General features: G+C 36.8%; 2 protein-coding genes and 1 long non-coding RNA gene across 4 annotated transcripts in view; 1 reads left to right on the top strand and 2 right to left on the bottom strand.

Moving 5' to 3' along the window:
• Nucleotides 1-14: 14 nt before the first annotated feature.
• LOC138019300 (ras-related protein Rab-18-like) lies at nucleotides 15-16,012 on the top strand. Of its 2 annotated transcripts, none has more exons than XM_068866046.1 (3): nucleotides 15-249; nucleotides 9,468-9,800; nucleotides 14,564-16,012. In XM_068866046.1, exons 1-3 carry the CDS (start codon nucleotides 67-69, stop codon nucleotides 15,041-15,043), a joined length of 996 nt encoding a protein of 331 aa, XP_068722147.1. In that variant the 5' UTR covers nucleotides 15-66; the 3' UTR covers nucleotides 15,044-16,012. The 2 variants fall into 2 exon arrangements, with proteins under 2 accessions (XP_068722147.1, XP_068722146.1); XM_068866045.1 differs by having other exon boundaries at nucleotides 9,465-9,800.
• On the bottom strand, nucleotides 5,480-9,547 carry LOC138019305 (uncharacterized). Its single transcript, XR_011126127.1, has 3 exons — nucleotides 9,430-9,547; nucleotides 6,738-7,031; nucleotides 5,480-5,723 (listed from the first exon to the last, which is right to left on the bottom strand). It is a non-coding gene; the product is annotated as an uncharacterized lncRNA (long non-coding RNA).
• Nucleotides 16,013-18,626: 2,614 nt separating the features above from the next.
• LOC138019301 (NADH dehydrogenase [ubiquinone] iron-sulfur protein 3, mitochondrial-like) overlaps nucleotides 18,627-20,632 on the bottom strand; it is a 7,431-nt gene continuing 5,425 nt past the window's right edge. The window contains exons 4-6 of the mRNA XM_068866047.1: nucleotides 20,600-20,632; nucleotides 19,939-20,058; nucleotides 18,627-18,877 (exon numbers count right to left, since the gene is read on the bottom strand). The exon at nucleotides 20,600-20,632 is cut by the window's right edge and continues 93 nt beyond it. Of these exons, the coding sequence (XP_068722148.1) occupies nucleotides 18,704-18,877; nucleotides 19,939-20,058; nucleotides 20,600-20,632 (327 nt within the window). The 3' untranslated portion in view covers nucleotides 18,627-18,703. The remainder of the gene's footprint in view (nucleotides 18,878-19,938; nucleotides 20,059-20,599) is intronic.

Genomic DNA, 20,632 nt, shown 5'->3' with positions numbered 1-20,632 from the left:
AGTCTGTTGTCAATATGGCGGATGGAGAGTTAGCGAATATTTTTTCAAAACACAACAAATTTCAAAATGGCTGAGGAAGACGAGAAGGAACTACCCCTGTATAAGGTCGCCCTTTGCGGAAAAGCTGACGTGGGCAAAACATCCATTTTTCACCGTATTCGGGGAGGTGAATTTCTAGAGGATACTTCCAAGTTCCCTTATTTGGTCGAAGACGACATCAAAGTCAAGGTTAAAGACAAATCAGTCATGGTAAGAAAGTTTCAAGCATAAGTACATGTACAAGAGTAATTGCAGAAAACCCGGCCACTATTAATTGTGTTCTTGCAGCGGTATCATTTGAAGAACAGGCACATGACATTACACGCCATTCACATGGAAATACTGTATGAAGTGGCCGCATATGTAATTTTCTGGCCCCAGTTGTTGAAACGATGGATAGCGCTATCCGCCGGATAAATCACTATCCACTGGATACCTCAATTGGTTTTGCTAGTGTTTATCCGCTGGATAGCGCTATCCATCGTTTGAACTGCTTAGGTCAGTCAGGTGTACTGTAAAGTAATTTCACTGTTCCCGTTGTTACGTAGGGAAAGGCAAAATAAATAGCCACTTTTAACTGGTTAGCAATTAAGCTGCTGTTAAGTTTGAAACTTCTGCTAAAATAATGCCAATTTGTCTACAGGGGCCCATTTCTCAAAAGTCCCAAACCTTTTCAGGCCCGAACAGCCATTTGTGAAACTGCCAACCGCTTGTTTTGGAAAGCCGATCTTTTAACATGTTGTCAAGCTAACTAAAAGAAACACAAATGTGAAGTGTGACGACTTAAATCCTCTCTGTTCTTGAGATAGAAAGGGAAATGTGACACCGGAAAATGGCCCGTAAAGTTTCGGGACTTTCGAGAAACGGGTCTTAGGTCTTAGTCTGCGTTCAGATTCGATTGCAGCACTCAGGACGCAAGCATTAATCTGAACAAACCTCCTTCATTGTACCTGGGGAAACTTCAGGCGGCTCCCTCCAGAGACAGTACCAATAAATTCCCCCAGTGCATAGTATGCTGTAAAAGGGGAAAATTTGGGGGTGAAGTAAGAAAATAATGGAAAGTACATTTGACTTGGCAAACAAGACAAAAATCCTTAACAGGCCTGGGGACCTACATGTTTTTAACCCTATTGTGCCTCAGGGTGCCTCCATTGACGAGTAGAATCAACTGGTGTTAGACAGAGTAAAATCTGTAAGTGTCACTCTTATGCAGGAAAGGGTTAAATGGATATCTTGGGCAGCCACAAACTAGTGTTGTGTGAGCAAAATCCATTTATTAATAAATACAAGGTTGTGCTGGTGCTCAGACTCGGTATGGTAGATTGTACCATTAATTGCTGATTATTTTAAGTCTTGCTTGCTTAAAGTGGTACTATGATCAAAAAATCATTTACTTTTTTTCTTCAGATTTTGAAAGCGTGTTCGCTTAACACCTAACTGGCAAAATTTTGAGCTTTGAGTTTTATCCAAAGGCTGTTTATTTTGAGTGTAAGTTTTGGATTTCATGGTCCGCCATTACTCACGTTCAAAACTGGCCGATTGGACCTCAGAGGGTTGGATCTAGAGAAAATGATGTCATTTACTCACTAGCTTAAAAATTCAGCGTGTAAACGCAATTTATTATATATGCAAAACACGGGTTGAAAAGTCTGAAAGCCCGAAACTCCCATGCTGCATATTAATTAGGCCGCGTACACACGCAGTGCATTCTTAAACTAGTGAGTGTTTGACGTCATTTTCTCCTCGACCCAGCTCTCTCAAGATTTTAAAGTTAGTAATGGCGGATCAATAAATAAGAAAATTCCAGCTAAAATAAACAGGTGTCTTTTTAAAATCAGAACTTAAAACTTGGGTGAGTTAGTGTTTAGTTAACATAGTTTTGAAATCCAAAGGAAAAACAAAATTTTTTTTTGGTCGTAGTACCACTTTAACTATACCATGAAGGGTCACTGGTCTGCACATTAATTTAATCAATGAATTAATTATTCAATTAATTAGTAGTTAAGTGGTAAGCTTAATTAAAGGCAGAATATCTTGGCACTTTGACTTGCAACAAGACCAAGACGTACCGGTAATACAAGTATCCTATACTTGTGGTGCTTTTCTGGTTAATTATGGTTGATTGCTTATTAGAAGTTTATGAACCGTTCACCTTTCCTAGTCAAGAATTTAGGAGTGTGGTTTGTTGCTTCCCTTAAGATGAAGGATCACATTACTAAGCCATGTAGTAAGGCATTTTATGACTATGGTAACTCTTGGCAGATAAGAAAATACGTGTCTAGAGAATCTACTCAAGTTTATATACTTGCCACTACCTGGTTAATTAATCATTCACACACTTGAACATTCTTAAGCTAGTGAGTAAATTACGTACATGTACGTCACTTTCTCTTTAATCGAGATCACTGAAAGCTTATCGACTGGAACCTCACCAAGTAATGGCGGTACTGTTAAACGAAAAAAGTGGAGTTAAAATAAACAGTCAAGATTCCTCTTGAAAACTGCAAAAAAATTTGCCACTTGAGCATTCAACACAAGTACTTTGAAATCGAAATGTGACTAAAAAAGAGAACTGACTATTTTCATTGTAGTACAGTAGCACTTTAAATATGTTGCCCTGGACTTTTTTCTTCTGAATTGTGCATTTTCGAGAAATAACATGCAAAAACCCGTTGCTTTTATCTGTCAAACATATTAGAAATGTAAGATACATGTATCATAATTATTAAGAACAAAATAATTAATGAGCTGGCAGCTCAGGTGAGAGTGCGATGCGCGATAACTCCGTTGGTTCAAATCACTAAACATAAATTTTAAAGATAAAGAGAATTTTAATATCAAGAGCCGAGGTCATTGATGTATTATCAGTTGGTAGATTGTTACTCTCAAAAGATAATATATATTAATACATCTAAGGTCAAGTCTGATGTGTTCATCAAAGAACTTGTAACATAACACTGCCAAATGCAAACAACAGTGGTTGGTAGTGAAAGGGAGAGGTAATCCTTGCACTTATCAGGACACTAATATTTATATTATTATTATTATTATTATTATTATTTTTATTATTATTATTATTATTATTATTATGATGATGATGATGATGATCATCATCATCATCATATTATTATTATTATTATTATTATTATTAGTATTATTATTATTATTATTATATTCCCTGCTGACAACGACTCATAATTATATTTAACTCTGTCTAATTCCTGGGAGAGGAGGGGGGAGGGCTTTGTACTCCAGAGTTCAAGTGACAGGGATGATTGAAGGTGTTTTTTTGGGTTTGAAATTTGGGTAGTAAGAAATTTTCTTGTTTTGGTAGCTTCATTTAAAGTGGTACTATGACCAAAAAACAATTCTTTTTTTTCCTTTGGATTTCAAAAAACTATCATGTTACAGTAACTAAACATTAAGTGACCCAAGGTTTAAGTTTTGATTTTAACAAGACACCTGTCTATTTTAACTGGAATTTTCTTATTTATTGGCCCGCTATTACTAACATTAAAATCTTTAGAGAGGTGGGTTGAGGAGAAAATGACGTCAAAGACTCACTAGTTTAAGAATGTACATGTAATGCGTGTGTACTAGGCTGAATTAATCTGAAGAAATGGTTTTTCGGTCTTTCAGACTTTTAAACCTGTGTTTTGCATATAATTTTATAATAAATTGCGTTAACACGCTGAAATTTTAAGCTAGTGAGTAAATGACATCATTTTCCGTAGATCCAACCCTCTGAGGTCCAATCAGTCAGTTTTGAACATGAGTAATGGCAGGCCGTGAAATCCAAAACTTACACTCAAAATAAACAGACTTTGGATAAAACTCAAAGCTTAAAATTTTGCCAGTCGGGTGTTAGGCAAGCATGCTTTCAAAATCTGAAGAAAAAAAGGAAATTATGGTTTTTTGATGATACTGAAGCACTTTAGTAGGGATTTTTTGGGGGGTATTCAAAAGAATATGAAGATTCGTGATAGTTCCTGCTTAGTTCCGTGAATAAAGTAAAGTAAATGTGTTATATCATTAAATGATTAAATTTTAATGCTTTCTGGAAATTTGGCATGGGATTTCTTTGGGGTTAAATTTTGGTCCAAGGATTTTTAAAGTTTTGTCTGAAGTCTTAGGGATTTTTAATTTGGGACCTTTTGACTTGTGCCCCCATTCGATCATCCTTGTCACTTGAAATCCAGAGTTCCCTTCCCCCCCCCCCCCCCCCCCACCCTGTCTAATGCCATACGATTTTATTTATCACTAGGGACCACTAGAGAAGTGAATTATTCTTTCTTATATAGACACCTTAAAAATTCAGGTGGCTTCAGTGGGAATCAAACCCATGACTTCTGCAACGCTGATGCAATGCATGCTCTCTCTACCAACTAATTATTTAAAGCTACAGTGTACATGTACATGTACATGTACATGTACATGTACATTTATGAACTTCAAGCCACTCAGTTAAGGGCATGTCAATTTGTTGGTCTCATGTGTTCCAGACCTGTGAAAAGACTGGATTAATGAAATAAATGTATACTTGAAGTGGAGGTTAAAGCCACCTGAAGTTTTCAGGTATCTACAAGAGGCAATTGCTTAAATTGTCCAGATACAAAGTGTGAGGATCAGTTCTCCCTTTCTTCTATAATCCACACTTCCAAGTATATACATTTATTTCATTCAGTGGTCAGAAGTGTTAGGGCACATTAATTAATTTAAAGATTACTATTGTTTCGCTTTCGAGAAGTCTCACCTCACCTCGAGATTTCTGATCAAGATCCTCGAAAAAAATTTCAAGGGTCTCGAAACTCGATCCTCGAAACTCGAGCCTTGAGCCTCGAGCCTTGAGCCTCGAAACTTGATCCTCGATTCTTGAAAACATCAAGGATCGCGGATAGAGTTTTGAGTCGAGACTGTCAACTTACATTTGCACGGTACTGTAGTTTATTGCTGACATAAGTTCATTGGCCATGTCATTATCAAGTAGATGTATACTTGAAGTGGAGGTTAAAGCCACCTGAAGTTTTCAGGTATCTACAAGAGGCAATTGCTTAAATTGTCCAGATACCAAGTGTGAGGATCAGGTCTCCCTTTCTTCTATAACCCATACTTCAAGTATATACATTTAATTCATTCAGTGGTCAGAAGTGTTAGGGCACATTAATTTAAAGATTACTATTGTTTCGTTTTCGAGAAGTCTCACCTCACCTCGAGATTTCTGATCAAGATCCTTGAAAGATATTTCAAGGGTCTTGAACCTCGATCCTCGAAACTCGAGCATCGAGCCTCGAAACTCGATCCTCGATCCTCGATTCTCGAAAACATTGAGGATTGCGGATAGAGTTTTGAGTCGAGACTGCCAACTTGCCTTGGTTGTAGATCTGAAATTACAACTAGTTTTTCCACTTTCAGGAGCCTCTAAAACAGTGACTTTGAAGGAGAGAGTTAACCAAACCAAAGAATAGCCCACTTTTTTCAAAATTACATTAATATTCAGCTTGAAAGAGAAGGTTATAGGACAAAGGAAACTGGATGACATACTAATATCTTTCACATTCATTGCAACTTGAGCAAGAATCTTTATCTGTAGCACTGTAAACAATCAGCACTGCATGGGTGAGTAAGAAATGTGATCGAGTGTACTGAGCGTGCTGTTCCAGACCAAGCGTGTCCCACAGCTGAAGCTGGACAACATTGAAAGTAAAAGGAAAATACATTTTTTCAATATCAGAACATAAGGGAAAAAATTTAACTTAAGTTTATAATACCACATTCCAGCTCACAATTTTCAATGCCCAATTCTATAATGGGCAGAAGTTACTCATGTTGGCACCAATCTACCAAGAAAGTGATGTTCAATAGTTTTTGTACTGCTTCTGTGGAATACAACCTTTTTATCAAATTAGTAGTTAAGAATACAATGTTACATGTCTGGGGACAAAAAGAAGTGCATTGTACCAGTGGAAATGGTTCTTACACATACATCACACTGGATTTACATGTATAAATTATGTATACCTACCCAGACAGTACTAGGAGCCATAGGGTGAATGTTGCTTGAAGTATGAGAAAGACTGTGACAGTCAGGGGAAAATCAGTCAATCAAGGGTTAGGCATTAGCCTACCAGTTGCCTGTTTTTGTCCCAGAAGTCAGCGTTTTACAGATTTTACTCCAGTCATTAATTCTAAACAGTTTTCTTTTTTCCTTTCCATTAATTAAGGTAGGTTATTAGGTTTAGGGTTGAAGAGGTAACTGCACACTTACAGGTTCAATCAAAAGTTCTTTAATTAAGGTCTCCGTACAGGTAAATTTGGGCATCTTGCTCAAATTTTTTGTTTTCGCAAATCTTGAATCGCTTGGCTGCGAAATATATTTTCCCGAAAAAAAAATCTGAAAAATAAATTGTAAAACTGCTTGACCCCCCCTTACGGTCCCTCTTAGACATTGTACAGAATAATTTAGGTCAGTGGAGAGGGTTTTTTGAGGTGATCTATACACTTTAACATTAACTATGCCTAATTGCTCAGTCTTTTGATATTTTCATGTCAGTAAGGACTAGAAAGGCTCTATTTGTATTAAAAGCATTAATTTAGTGAAATTTTGTTTGCTCCATTCATTAATAAAAGAAGTCTATCTTAACTAGGCTTTAGTTACTACCGGTAATTAAAAACAATGTTAATGGTGTTCTTCATCCTACCTCCACCATTTCATCTTCAACTTTGACTCTTATTTTACACTCATGATCCATTGTGCTTTTGGCCTCACTTCGCTCTAAATCTAGTTTACCACACAAACGCTGGAAAATAGTGGTCTTTCCAACCCCTGTCTTTCCACACAGTACAACCTTGTATTCTTTAACCATTTTGGAGTCTTTGTCTGTAAAACTGTGTCACACTGCTGTATTACTCCACTGTCTTTAGAATGAAAAATTTGATTATCATAGAGCATCTTGATTTTTCAGCTTCGGATGCTTCTTGAAGCATTTTAATCTCTACAAAAACACAAAGAATTAGATTAATAGGGTGCTTTTGATCGATCTTGAATGAGATTTCTAGATTTAAATTCTAAGCTAGTGTACCTGTCATATGAACCTGTATGACAACCTAGAGTAAAGAAACATTTTGTATTTTACTATTATAATAATGAACTTTTTCTTGCTCCTTCACAATACAAAATATCCACTTGTCTAATAAGATTTAAGATAGTGAGCAAAATATATATTTTTTTGGTAAATTATATTATGCATGTAATGTACTGTCGTTTTCATCAAAGCGTTGACACGATGACAAGAAAACATGCTCTAATTGGCTGCAAACGTGACAAGCTTTGTCTTCAATCATTCAAAGTTTGAGAGGTGTTCATGCAAGTCTTTCTCAAATGGCGACAAGACTGGACATCGAAGACTTTTTCTAAGAAATTGACCCTAATCTGATAAAGTATGCTTCAAATACTTTCGAACTATCGGACGCAAAAGTTTTAACTGTTTGCTTAACGGCTGCAAGACTCAAACTTCAAAGACATGTTTTCCCGTCATGTGTCCATGCTTAGATGAAGACAATGGTATTAAGAGGAAATTGTCCTCCACAAGATCTCTGGAAATGAGGACAGAAAGGAAACCCTCCTATATAAAAAATGCAATTGTGAAAATTTAACAATACCAACTGTTTCAGACCTGTCAGATATGTTTGAATTAGCTATGATCAAACTATTTTCAAATGTATATCTAGGAACCTCAGACCCAGAAAACATCAAAGTAAGAACTGACTCTGAGATCAGACCCCACCTAACAATGGAATGGAAAATTTTGTTTGGTTTAAGTTTCACCAACCGGGACAGGACACAGATGCAAACCAGGTAGCCTCAATCTTGCCCAGCTATTTTTAAAACAACAACTCAAATACAAAGATTTGTACGTAAGATGCAGTGGACTAGAATTAAGTCACCTAGTGGCTTAAAAGAAACAACTAAAACAAGGACAGAGTAACTGTACTGCTTCAGGATACCATAATAATCTGGTTTGTGTGAGACGTGAGATGCGATTCTGAGAGAACAAAATAGCTTTGATTTTGTTTTTAACCCTCCTCATGTGACGATGAGACTCAAGTTACAGATTTTACCCTAATGCCAGACGATTTTACTCATCAATTGGCCACGCTTTAGGTGTGAATTATGGGTTAACAACCCCTAGGTCCTCCCAAAAACCATGCCCCTTTTAATGTATTCCACTTAGCCCAAGAATCCAATCCAAATCCAAATTTCACCACGGCCACGAAATGATTGCATGACAACACGCAGCCAGCCAGACGAAGTTGCAAGATACTTAAGCTTAAGATTTTTTGGTGAACCCTCAATATTAATATCATTACAGGGCGTTACAAATACATGTAGATAGAAATCGATCATCGGAAACTAATAGATTACTCGATAATTATTGTTCATTGATTAGCTAAAGTAATCGATAAATATCGATAATCACAAGATTTGACTGGTATAAGAGAGAGACAACCCCAAGATTTAGGCACAGATTATCGATTATATTGGTTTACTCGGCCGAGAGAACAGGTTCACTCAGACTTAAGTAAGGGTTTTGTCTTTAATACCGTAAAACCTCTCCCGTTCCTGGCCATTAAATCGATATAAATCGATGGAAATCGATTGAAATCGAACCGTAATTACCATTATCAATAAAGGGCAAAATTACTGAGCGCTGATTGGCTGAGACAGAGGGCATTTTTTCTTAATCGAGGGTATTTTTGGTAATCAAGGGCATTTTTGGTAATCAAGAGTAATTTTGCCCTTTATTGATAAACAAGTAATCGCATGAGTCCTCGTACTATTAAGGATTAATTGCACTTGTGTTTTGGAAAATTTCCAAAACACTCGTGCAATTAATCCTTAATAGTACTCGGCCTCATGTGATTACCTATACAAATCGATAAAATCGATCAAAATCGATAAATTATCACAAAAAGACTCTGCTATCGATTTTTATCGATTTTCGATATTAATCGATTAATTATTTCAAATTTAAAAAAAAATTAATTATTATCGAAAAATATCGACTACGATCGATTTTATCGAGTGTCGAAATTATCGATTTGTAACGCCCTGTTATTATTGTTTTTCGGGAATTTTGAGTTAGGACTTCTGCTGGCCTGAGGTCTGAGTTTTGGGTATTCTGTAGTTACTCCGACACACCTATTTTGGAGCATCAGTTTAATATTAATTTAGGTGATTTCATTTAAATAATGGTAAATTGACCGTAAAGATTCCGCCAAAGTGAAGAATACCCAGCCACTTATTTCGTAATCATTTGCTTGTTATAAAGCACCTGCGTACAATTTGCATTCTTTAAATGAGCTTTCTAGATGGAAACGTGCAAAAAGTACCTTAACGATTCAAAGGAGTGGTAAATTTTCTCCAGCAGTATCCAACAGGCCTTCACAGATCAAAAACATTGTTCTTGCCTTGCAACCTCGCAGTTTTCCCTGGTAGTCTGGAACGAGGCAATAGTCTGTTGTCAATATGGCGGATGGGGAGTTGGCGAATATTTTTTAAAAACACAACAAATTTCAAAATGGCTGAGGAAGACGAGAAGGAACTACCCCTGTATAAGGTCGCCCTTTGCGGAAAAGCTGACGTGGGCAAAACATCCATTTTTCACCGTATTCGGGGAGGTGAATTTCTAGAGGATACTTCCAAGTTCCCTTATTTGGTCGAAGACGACATCAAAGTCAAGGTTAAAGACAAATCAGTCATGGTAAGAAAGTTTCAAGCATAAGTACATGTACAAGAGTAATTGCAGAAAACCCGGCCACTATTAATTGTGTTCTTGCAGCGGTATCATTTGAAGAACAGGCACATGACATTACACGCCATTCACATGGAAATACTGTATGAAGTGGCCGCATATGTAATTTTCTGGCCCCAGTTGTTGAAACGATGGATAGCGCTATCCGCCGGATAAATCACTATCCACTGGATACCTCAATTGGTTTTGCTAGTGTTTATCCGCTGGATAGCGCTATCCATCGTTTGAACTGCTTAGGTCAGTCAGGTGTACTGTAAAGTAATTTCACTGTTCCCGTTGTTACGTAGGGAAAGGCAAAATAAATAGCCACTTTTAACTGGTTAGCAATTAAGCTGCTGTTAAGTTTGAAACTTCTGCTAAAATAATGCCAATTTGTCTACAGGGGCCCATTTCTCAAAAGTCCCAAAACCTTTTCAGGCCCGAACAGCCATTTGTGAAACTGCCAACCGCTTGTTTTGGAAAGCCGATCTTTTAACATGTTGTCAAGCTAACTAAAAGAAACACAAATGTGAAGTGTGACGACTTAAATCCTCTCTGTTCTTGAGATAGAAAGGGAAATGTGACACCGGAAAATGGCCCGTAAAGTTTCGGGACTTTCGAGAAACGGGTCTTAGGTCTTAGTCTGCGTTCAGATTCGATTGCAGCACTCAGGACGCAAGCATTAATCTGAACAAACCTCCTTCATTGTACCTGGGGAAACATCAGGCGGCTCCCTCCAGAGACAGTACCAATAAATTCCCCCAGTGCATAGTATGCTGTAAAAGGGGGAAAATTTGGGGGTGAAGTAAGAAAATAATGGAAAGTACATTTGACTTGGCAAACAAGACAAAAATCCTTAACAGGCCTGGGGACCTACATGTTTTTAACCCTATTGTGCCTCAGGGTGCCTCCATTGACGAGTAGAATCAACTGGTGTTAGACAGAGTAAAATCTGTAAGTGTCACTCTTATGCAGGAAAGGGTTAAATGGATATCTTGGGCAGCCACAAACTAGTGTTGTGTGAGCAAAATCCATTTATTAATAAATACAAGGTTGTGCTGGTGCTCAGACTCGGTATGGTAGATTGTACCATTAATTGCTGATTATTTTAAGTCTTGCTTGCTTAAAGTGGTACTATGATCAAAAAATCATTTACTTTTTTTCTTCAGATTTTGAAAGCGTGTTCGCTTAACACCTAACTGGCAAAATTTTGAGCTTTGAGTTTTATCCAAAGGCTGTTTATTTTGAGTGTAAGTTTTGGATTTCATGGTCCGCCATTACTCACGTTCAAAACTGGCCGATTGGACCTCAGAGGGTTGGATCTAGAGAAAATGATGTCATTTACTCACTAGCTTAAAATTTCAGCGTGTAAACGCAATTTATTATATATGCAAAACACGGGTTGAAAAGTCTGAAAGCCCGAAACTCCCATGCTGCATATTAATTAGGCCGCGTACACACGCAGTGCATTCTTAAACTAGTGAGTGTTTGACGTCATTTTCTCCTCGACCCAGCTCTCTCAAGATTTTAAAGTTAGTAATGGCGGATCAATAAATAAGAAAATTCCAGCTAAAATAAACAGGTGTCTTTTTAAAATCAGAACTTAAAACTTGGGTGAGTTAGTGTTTAGTTAACATAGTTTTGAAATCCAAAGGAAAAACAAAATTTTTTTTTGGTCGTAGTACCACTTTAACTATACCATGAAGGGTCACTGGTCTGCACATTAATTTAATCAATGAATTAATTATTCAATTAATTAGTAGTTAAGTGGTAAGCTAAATTAAAGGAAGAATATCTTGGCACTTTGACTTGCAACAAGACCAAGACGTACCGGTAATACAAGTATCCTATACTTGTGGTGCTTTTCTGGTTAATTATGGTTGATTGCTTATTAGAAGTTTATGAACCGTTCACCTTTCCTAGTCAAGAATTTAGGAGTGTGGTTTGTTGCTTCCCTTAAGATGAAGGATCACATTACTAAGCCATGTAGTAAGGCATTTTATGACTATGGTAACTCTTGGCAGATAAGAAAATACGTGTCTAGAGAATCTACTCAAGTTTATATACTTGCCACTACCTGGTTAATTAATCATTCACACACTTGAACATTCTTAAGCTAGTGAGTAAATTACGTACATGTACGTCACTTTCTCTTTAATCGAGATCACTGAAAGCTTATCGACTGGAACCTCACCAAGTAATGGCGGTACTGTTAAACGAAAAAAGTGGAGTTAAAATAAACAGTCAAGATTCCTCTTGAAAACTGCAAAAAAATTTGCCACTTGAGCATTCAACACAAGTACTTTGAAATCGAAATGTGACTAAAAAAGAGAACTGACTATTTTCATTGTAGTACAGTAGCACTTTAAATATGTTGCCCTGGACTTTTTTCTTCTGAATTGTGCATTTTCGAGAAATAACATGCAAAACCCGTTGCTTTTATCTGTCAAACATATTAGAAATGTAAGATACATGTATCATAATTATTAAGAACAAAATAATTAATGAGCTGGCAGCTCAGGTGAGAGTGCGATGCGCGATAACTCCGTTGGTTCAAATCACTAAACATAAATTTTAAAGATAAAGAGAATTTTAATATCAAGAGCCGAGGTCATTGATGTATTATCAGTTGGTAGATTGTTACTCTCAAAAGATAATATATATTAATACATCTAAGGTCAAGTCTGATGTGTTCATCAAAGAACTTGTAACATAACACTGCCAAATGCAAACAACAGTGGTTGGTAGTGAAAGGGAGAGGTAATCCTTGCACTTATCAGGACACTAATATTTATATTATTATTATTATTATTATTATTATTATTATTATTATTGTTATTATTATTATTATTATGATGATGATGATGATCATCATCATCATCATCATCATCATTATTATTATTATTATTATTATTATTATTATTATTATTATTATATTCCCTGCTGACAAGGACTCATGATTATATTTAACTCTGTCTAATTCCTGGGAGAGGAGGGGGGAGGGCTTTGTACTCCAGAGTTCAAGTGACAGGGATGATTGAAGGTGTTTTTTTGGGTTTGAAATTTGGGTAGTAAGAAATTTTCTTGTTTTGGTAGCTTCATTTAAAGTGGTACTATGACCAAAAAACAATTCTTTTTTTTCCTTTGGATTTCAAAAAACTATCATGTTACAGTAACTAAACATTAAGTGACCCAAGGTTTAAGTTTTGATTTTAACAAGACACCTGTCTATTTTAACTGGAATTTTCTTATTTATTGGCCCGCTATTACTAACTTTAAAATCTTGAGAGAGGTGGGTTGAGGAGAAAATGACGTCAAAGACTCACTAGTTTAAGAATGTACATGTAATGCGTGTGTACGCGGCTGAATTAATCTGAAGAACGGGAGTTTCGGGCTTTCAGACTTTTAAACCTGTGTTTTGCATATAATTTTATAATAAATTGCGTTAACACGCTGAAATTTTAAGCTAGTGAGTAAATGACATCATTTTCCGTAGATCCAACCCTCTGAGGTCCAATCAGTCAGTTTTGAACATGAGTAATGGCAGGCCGTGAAATCCAAAACTTACACTCAAAATAAACAGACTTTGGATAAAACTCAAAGCTTAAAATTTTGCCAGTCGGGTGTTAGGCAAGCATGCTTTCAAAATCTGAAGAAAAAAAGGAAATTATGGTTTTTTGATGATACTGAAGCACTTTAAGTAGGGATTTTTTGGGGGGTATTCAAAAGAATATGAAGATTCGTGATAGTTCCTGCTTAGTTCCGTGAATAAAGTAAAGTAAATGTGTTATATCATTAAATGATTAAATTTTAATGCTTTCTGGAAATTTGGCATGGGATTTCTTTGGGGTTAAATTTTGGTCCAGGGATTTTTAAAGTTTTGTCTGAAGTCCTAGGGATTTTTAATTTGGGTTTTGACTTGTGCCCCCATTCGATCATCCTTGTCACTTGAAATCCGAGCCTCGAGCCTCGAGCCTTGAGCCTCGAAACTTGATCCTCGATTCTTGAAAACATCGAGGATCGCGGATAGAGTTTCGAGTCGAGACTGTCAACTTACATTTGCACGGTACTGTAGTTTATTGCTGACATAAGTTCATTGGCCATGTCATTATCAAGTAGATGTATACTTGAAGTGGAGGTTAAAGCCACCTGAAGTTTTCAGGTATCTACAAGAGGCAATTGCTTAAATTGTCCAGATACCAAGTGTGAGGATCAGGTCTCCCTTTCTTCTATAACCCATACTTCAAGTATATACATTTAATTCATTCAGTGGTCAGAAGTGTTAGGGCACATTAATTTAAAGATTACTATTGTTTTGTTTTCGAGAAGTCTCACCTCACCTCGAGATTTCTGATCGAGATCCTTGAAAAATATTTCAAGGGTCTTGAACCTCGATCCTCGAAACTCGAGCATCGAGCCTCGAAACTCGATCCTCGATCCTCGATTCTCGAAAACATTGAGGATTGCGGATAGAGTTTTGAGTCGAGACTGTCAACTTACATTTGCACGGTACTGTAACTAGTTTATTGCTGGCATAAGTTCATTGGCCATGTCATTGTCAAGTAGATGTATTTCTCAAGGGTATTTACAATGAAAGTCGCTCATCTAGTGCTGATGAGTAGTCTCTTAAATGTAGATTCATGTATACACTGTAGCAAAAACAACTTTATAAAGTTTTTATGCTGGCATGTCAAGGCCCTTCATTTTTTGCCTTTAAATTGATACACTTGCAGATACACCTTGTGGACACAGCTGGGATGGAAAGAGATGCTCCCTTAACACGCTATCACTACCATGGGAGCCATGCAGTTTTATTGGTTTATGATTGTGATGATGGTCAATCACTATTGGCACTCAAAGATTACTATGAATGTGTAAAGGACAATGCCAGTGGTGCTGCAGTGGTGTTGGTGCGAAATATGATTGATAAAGACCCTCAGTGCGTAGATGTAAAGGACGCTGACAACTTAGTCTATAATCACTGCAGCTCATGTGTGCGTCCATGTCAGTTCAAGATTAAAGCTGAAACATCAGCCAAGGACAACATGGGAATAAAGGAACTTTTCCAGAAAGTGGCTGACTATTTAATAAGTACTAATGCTGAACCTAGCAATAAGAGGAAAAATAAAGGATTTGATGCAGAAATTAAACTGCAAGGAGAACAACCACAGGCAACACAAGAATCTAAGTCGAGCAGATGCAGCTGTAAATAAAATCTATTTCATGTGGTATACAAAATAGGAATCTCAAAGGAGGTAATAATTAAGTACAACGATTCAAAACTGTGTGAGAAAAACGTAACCTTAATATACCTTTGCGGCATATACCAGTAGCATTTTAATTTCTGGTTTTTTTCCTTCACCCTTCCCCCCCTAAGTGTGACCCTCACAGATTAGACATTGTTGAACACCAGACGATTTTACTGTTAATGGGGGAGGGGTATCAGTGGTGAAAAGGTTAAAGTGCTACCATGACCAAAAGAGTCATTTCAAATTTTTCTTTGGATTTCAAAAACTAACTAAACAGTGACTCAAGTTTTAAGCCCTGATTTAAAAGAGGCACATGTTTATTTTAACTGGAATGTTCCTATTTAATGGTCCGCCATTACTAACTTTAAAATTTTGAGAGAGCTGGATCGAGGAGAAAAATAATGATGTCAAAGACTCACTAGTTTAAGATTGCAATGCATGTGTACGTGGTTGAATTAATATGCAGCACAGGAGTTTTGGGCTTAAAGACTTTTAAACCTGTGTTTTGCGATATAATTATAATAAGGTGCATTTACTCACTCAACTTTTAATTAAGCTAGTGAGTAAAATGACGTCACCTTTCCCTAGATATAATTCTCTGAGGTCCAGTTGGTCAGTTTTTGATGTGAGTAATGCCAGACTCTGAAATCCAAAAAGTACACTCTAAGTAAACAGCATTTGGATAAAAATCAAAGCTCAAAAATTATGGCAGTCAGGTGGTAAGCAAACACACTTTTTCAAGAAATCTGACAGAGGTGTTTGTAAGAACACGTCAGAATATTATTTTTAGAGGACTGTTTTGCAGGATTTGAGCAAATTGAATAAAGATGCTGCACAGAATTAATTTTAACAACTTCAAATAATGGGACCCAATTAAATGAGTCCAAGCGAAAGAACAAGCAGTATTTTTTATTAAAGCACTTAAAAACACAATTGACAAGGTTGTCAGACACAGTCAACATGGTTGTTTACTACTTTTAGGAAGTTCTCGTTGGGGTGACTATAGCATAATGGCATGCAATATTCCAAACATGCGAACCAAATAATTTTATTGCATCCAGCTGGGTCCAGTCAAACAGCACAAAGGTCCTCATGAAGGGAATAGACCGTATTCATAAATGGGGGTCAAGAAATTATTCTTTTGTCTTTGTGCTAATCATCCTAACTAGCCTCACTTTGGAACAAAAATTCTTTTGAATTTTGCTCGTGTTTACGAGGCTAGTTAGGATGATTAGCATAAAGACAAAAGAATAATAATTATTACTTAGCCGCCATTTATGAATACGGTCTATGGAACCTGGAGAAATTTTTATATGGAAAGGAAATCATGGGTTGGTTTGCACCAACAAAATGATTGGATTACCACAGTTCTAAAATTTCTGAATAATCATCTTACCATTTCCCGTTCATAAGTGGCACACTGCTCCACTCCTTTCCTCCTCCTTCCTCATCTGTCATTACTATTACAGGGTGGTGGACAAAACACTGACCCCCAGTCCATGGACTACCTGATGGACTGCCCAAATTGACCACCCTAAAATGGACTAACTCTTAAAAATACCATTTCGAATGAGTACTGTTGAAAGAACTCAATTGAAAATATACTTACATTGCATGTGCCTTCAGTTGTTTGTTGATCAAGGTCGTTTAAAATGGGTGTTGAGGCTTGAGTACGGTAAGCACTATTTGAGACACTGCTTCCATAAAGACCAACATTACTCATTCGAAATAGTATTAGGGACCTTTAGGTTCTGGGACAAGGATGAGGACGAGTTTCGACTGTCGGTTTTTAGCGAAAAGATACAGCTATAGTCTGTAGGGTGATTAACCTTATTCTTTGTTAGCAGTATAGGTTGCTCAGTTATTCTTATTGCTGGTAACTGAGCCTTTTTGCTGATCGAAAAATGCCAGCAATGCTATTGTGTTGTTGACTTGTTTTGACGCAACATTTTTGCAAAACCTCATACTAAAAATAATTAATGAAGACAGTATCTCATATTTCCCGCCAAAATGACACTGGTTTGTGCACGCTCACTGTTGCTCTATGAGAAAATCTCGTTTTTGTCCTCGTCCTCAAATCTAAAGGTCCCGATTTTTACATTAGTCCATCAGGGTTGTCCATGGACTGGGTGTCAGTGTTTTGTCCACCAACCTGTACTAATAATGGTTTCTGTCGGTGCCACCTGATCATAGGAGGCCCCTGGACTTACCACTCCCACATTTTCCACTCATTTAATGCGGTTGGCCTGCAATTACTAAGATTTCTTTGTCTTCAAAATGTATATTTTCACTTTGTTTTAATGGTACCGGTAGTTAATCTATAAAAGGCATTTTCGCATGCACTATTAAAAGGTGGTTGAGATTACAAGTCAAGTTGAAAATTCATGACAATTCACAGTATTTTCTTTTGACTCTTCAACATCCAAGCCATAGTTTTTAAGCTTGTGAGGTGGAGACAGAGAGATGCTTTAAAGGGAACCTCCACTGAAACAACAAAATAACTTTAAACCACAGAACATAATGTTTACAATTAAAATTGTTCAAACTTCTTCAAATGAAAGAGTTTATATTCAGAAAAAAAGGAATTCAAAAACGCTTCTTTTGGCTTTCAAATTTCCCGGGTACCACCATCTTGAATAATTGTGACGTATTGTGGTTTCCCTATTGTTCCAGAACAAACGCTCTTTGTATCAGAACAATAGGGAAACCACAACACGTCACTTATTCAAGATGGTGGTGCCGGCAGATTTGAAAGCAAAAACAAGCGTTTTTGAAATTCTTTTTTTTTTTTGGATACAAACGCTTTCATTGGAAAAAGTTTGAACAATTTTAATTGTTAACATTATGTTCTGTGGTTTCAAGTTATTTCGTTGTTTTAGTGAATGTTCACTTCAAGCTCATGTATCTAGGAAAAGACAAGAAGCTGTAACCATTATGTAATATGACAAGACTGCAAGCAACTGCAGAGCTTTTGCATGCCTTTCGTTCTGAGGGACAGGGCATCGTCATATTAAATGTGCTCCGGAAGTTAGACATTTTCATAACACAGGGCTATCTTTCTTCAATCCAATCTTGTGTTATGCCCTCAACCTTAACTAATTATGTGTGCTTTGAAATTTGCATAATTCGTAATAAATTATTATTGGCCTCATGTGTGAATAGGCCACTTTCTTTTTTTTTTTTTTTTTTTTTTTTTTTAAATTCCAACTTTATTGAACATACACACGTGCAGTTAACATTCACAAAAGACAATCTGCAACACTAACAAACACTACAACTTAGCTTGAAAGAGAGTTTTAGAGGACAAAGACAAAGGAACGTGGGTGGTGTGCTAATATCTCTTTCACATTGAATTTCATTACAACTTCTTTCTATTGTTTTTGTCCTCTCTGCCTCACTATCAAGCTGAACAGTGATTTTTTTTCGAAAATGGCTTATTACATGAGAACGATGCCCTAGCATTTCGCCAATCAGAGAGGGAATTATGTCAGAAATAGGAAGTGTACTGCAGCTATATAATGAAGTAAATTAATAGTGAAAAAATAAGTAACTTTTTTTCCTTTATTTACAAAAGGGTGTTATTTCCATCAAATTTGCAATTCCAGCATCTGTAAACTTTGATGTTCAACTCTTGTCAAGTTTTTCCCCAGTGGTAAGTTGCTGCTGCTGAGCTTCTTGTATTTCGACTCTGTGCTCTGGGAAGTTTTCCCATGGCGTCTGAAAATCAAATCTGCGAAATTCTTGGGTCATTTCAACTGGTTCACAGACAACACGCTTGAGCTCATCGTCGTAACGCACCTGAAACATTGATTTTCACCTTATTAGGAAACTGGAGCTTTAAAAAGGGCAGGTGTAAAAGTCGCTCACCTCGGATCAAGCCAAAACTATTCTATTTTTACCCTGATTTCACCAAGGTTAGCTTAAAGATTAGGGCTAGGGTGATTTCTTAAGAATTTATTTTTTTTACATTGATTGACGGTGAGAAATCGGAGTTGATCCGGTCCGACTTTTGTACCTGCCTCTTTCGAAAGGCCTTGGTCACATTTTAAGTGCACTGTCTTACTCTTTTCAACACATTAAATCAAACCTTATCCGAACAGTGTTTTATGGACTTTTTGACAATCAATGCAGACTTTTCACCTGTCCTAATGTTCTCGTGAATATTAATTACCGTAACTGGGATTCTGCCAGGGAAAAGTAAACTTTGAAATTGTACAGTGTACTTTAGGGGGTAAATAGCATAGTAAAAAGAACAGGCATGAATGTTCAGTGTTGTTCAAATAATATGAATACAGTGAAATGAAGAAAATGTTGCAAAGAAGCAAAAGTCAACCCATTTACTCCTCAGCCATCCTAGGACGGACCAAGTTGACGAGTAAAATTGTCTGACTCCCAGGAGTCAATGGGTTAATGGAAATAAATGTCTAGAAATTACATATAGCTTGAAAAGTGTCTACAAATCTTGTCATGCAAATACAGGATTTTGTTAGTAGAGTGTTTTCACTTGCATGATCAGTAACCTTGTTTTCCCAACGAAACAAAAGTTAAAGAAAACATGTGCATGATAATAAAGTTCATTGGGTACACAAACATGGCCGCCGTTCGATTGTTTAGAAACACCAACATGGCTGCTGTGACATCACATGAAAACACTCTACACACCTGCAGTAAGAGCAGATCTTGATATTTTACATTACCCAAAATCATTATCATTCAGAGTATGTATTTACTGCTGCCCTACAAGTAACTGTACTGAACATTGTTGTCTGAATAATCAATGTATAAAGTCCCTTGCACTTCACAAATTAAGAAAAAACAACAGTGTCTGATCAAAAATCACCAACTTAAATCGCCATTACCTCTACATAACCAGATAATGGAAAATCCTTTCTAAAAGGGTGCCCTTCAAACCCATAATCTGTCAAGATTCTTCTCAAATCTGGATGATCCGCAAAAAATACACCAAACATGTCCCAAATCTGCAATTAGAGAGGAGTGGAAAGGAGAAATACACACAATTAAGTTAAACGTTAAAGTAACTTTCCTATGTTGACACTACTAAAGGAAGACACCTCTTTAAGGAAACCATAGACCCCAGTGGTCCACCCCAATTTTCGTGTTTCCCGGAATTAAATGAACTCTCCATAATGTGGAAACCTCTTTACAGCAAACAGCAGGCCATTTTAAAGCTGACATCTTGCATTTCTTGTAAAATCAATAGAATGACCCGAACGTTACTTCAAACTGTGTAACTAAAAATTTCCTTCGACTGATTTACACACTACAGTTTTGTTAATCAGCACACAATAATAACAATAGTATTATTACATGGATGATTCTTGAAAATTCTCTGTACTGATTGTGACCACCAGGAGAGAGTCCAAAGGGTGTCTGCTTTAGAAAGAATTGACAGTACAATTTGTGCACTAGGCCCATGCTAAGAAAAGTACACTTTTCAGTGACTGTGTCAACTCATGCACAAGCACTGTAATTTTGTCAAGTACATGAGCATTGACATACCTCTCTTTCATACCAATTTGCTGCTTTGAATAC

Source organism: Montipora capricornis, chromosome 10 (assembly GCF_036669925.1).
Source record: "Montipora capricornis isolate CH-2021 chromosome 10, ASM3666992v2, whole genome shotgun sequence".
Lineage (NCBI taxonomy): Eukaryota > Metazoa > Cnidaria > Anthozoa > Scleractinia > Acroporidae > Montipora > Montipora capricornis.
This window is presented reverse-complemented; position numbering and strand designations above follow the sequence as displayed.

What these genes read in the sequence shown, in the direction of transcription:
- LOC138019300 (XM_068866045.1), top strand. Translation starts at nt 67, where the DNA reads ATGGCTGAGGAAGACGAGAAGGAACTACCCCTGTATAAGGTCGCCCTT. An exon ending in TTAAAGACAAATCAGTCATG is followed by an intron (nt 250 to 9,464) that starts GTAAGAAAGTTT and finishes AATTTTCTCCAG; the next exon opens with CAGTATCCAACAGGCCTTCA. An exon ending in TTAAAGACAAATCAGTCATG is followed by an intron (nt 9,801 to 14,563) that starts GTAAGAAAGTTT and finishes ATACACTTGCAG; the next exon opens with ATACACCTTGTGGACACAGC.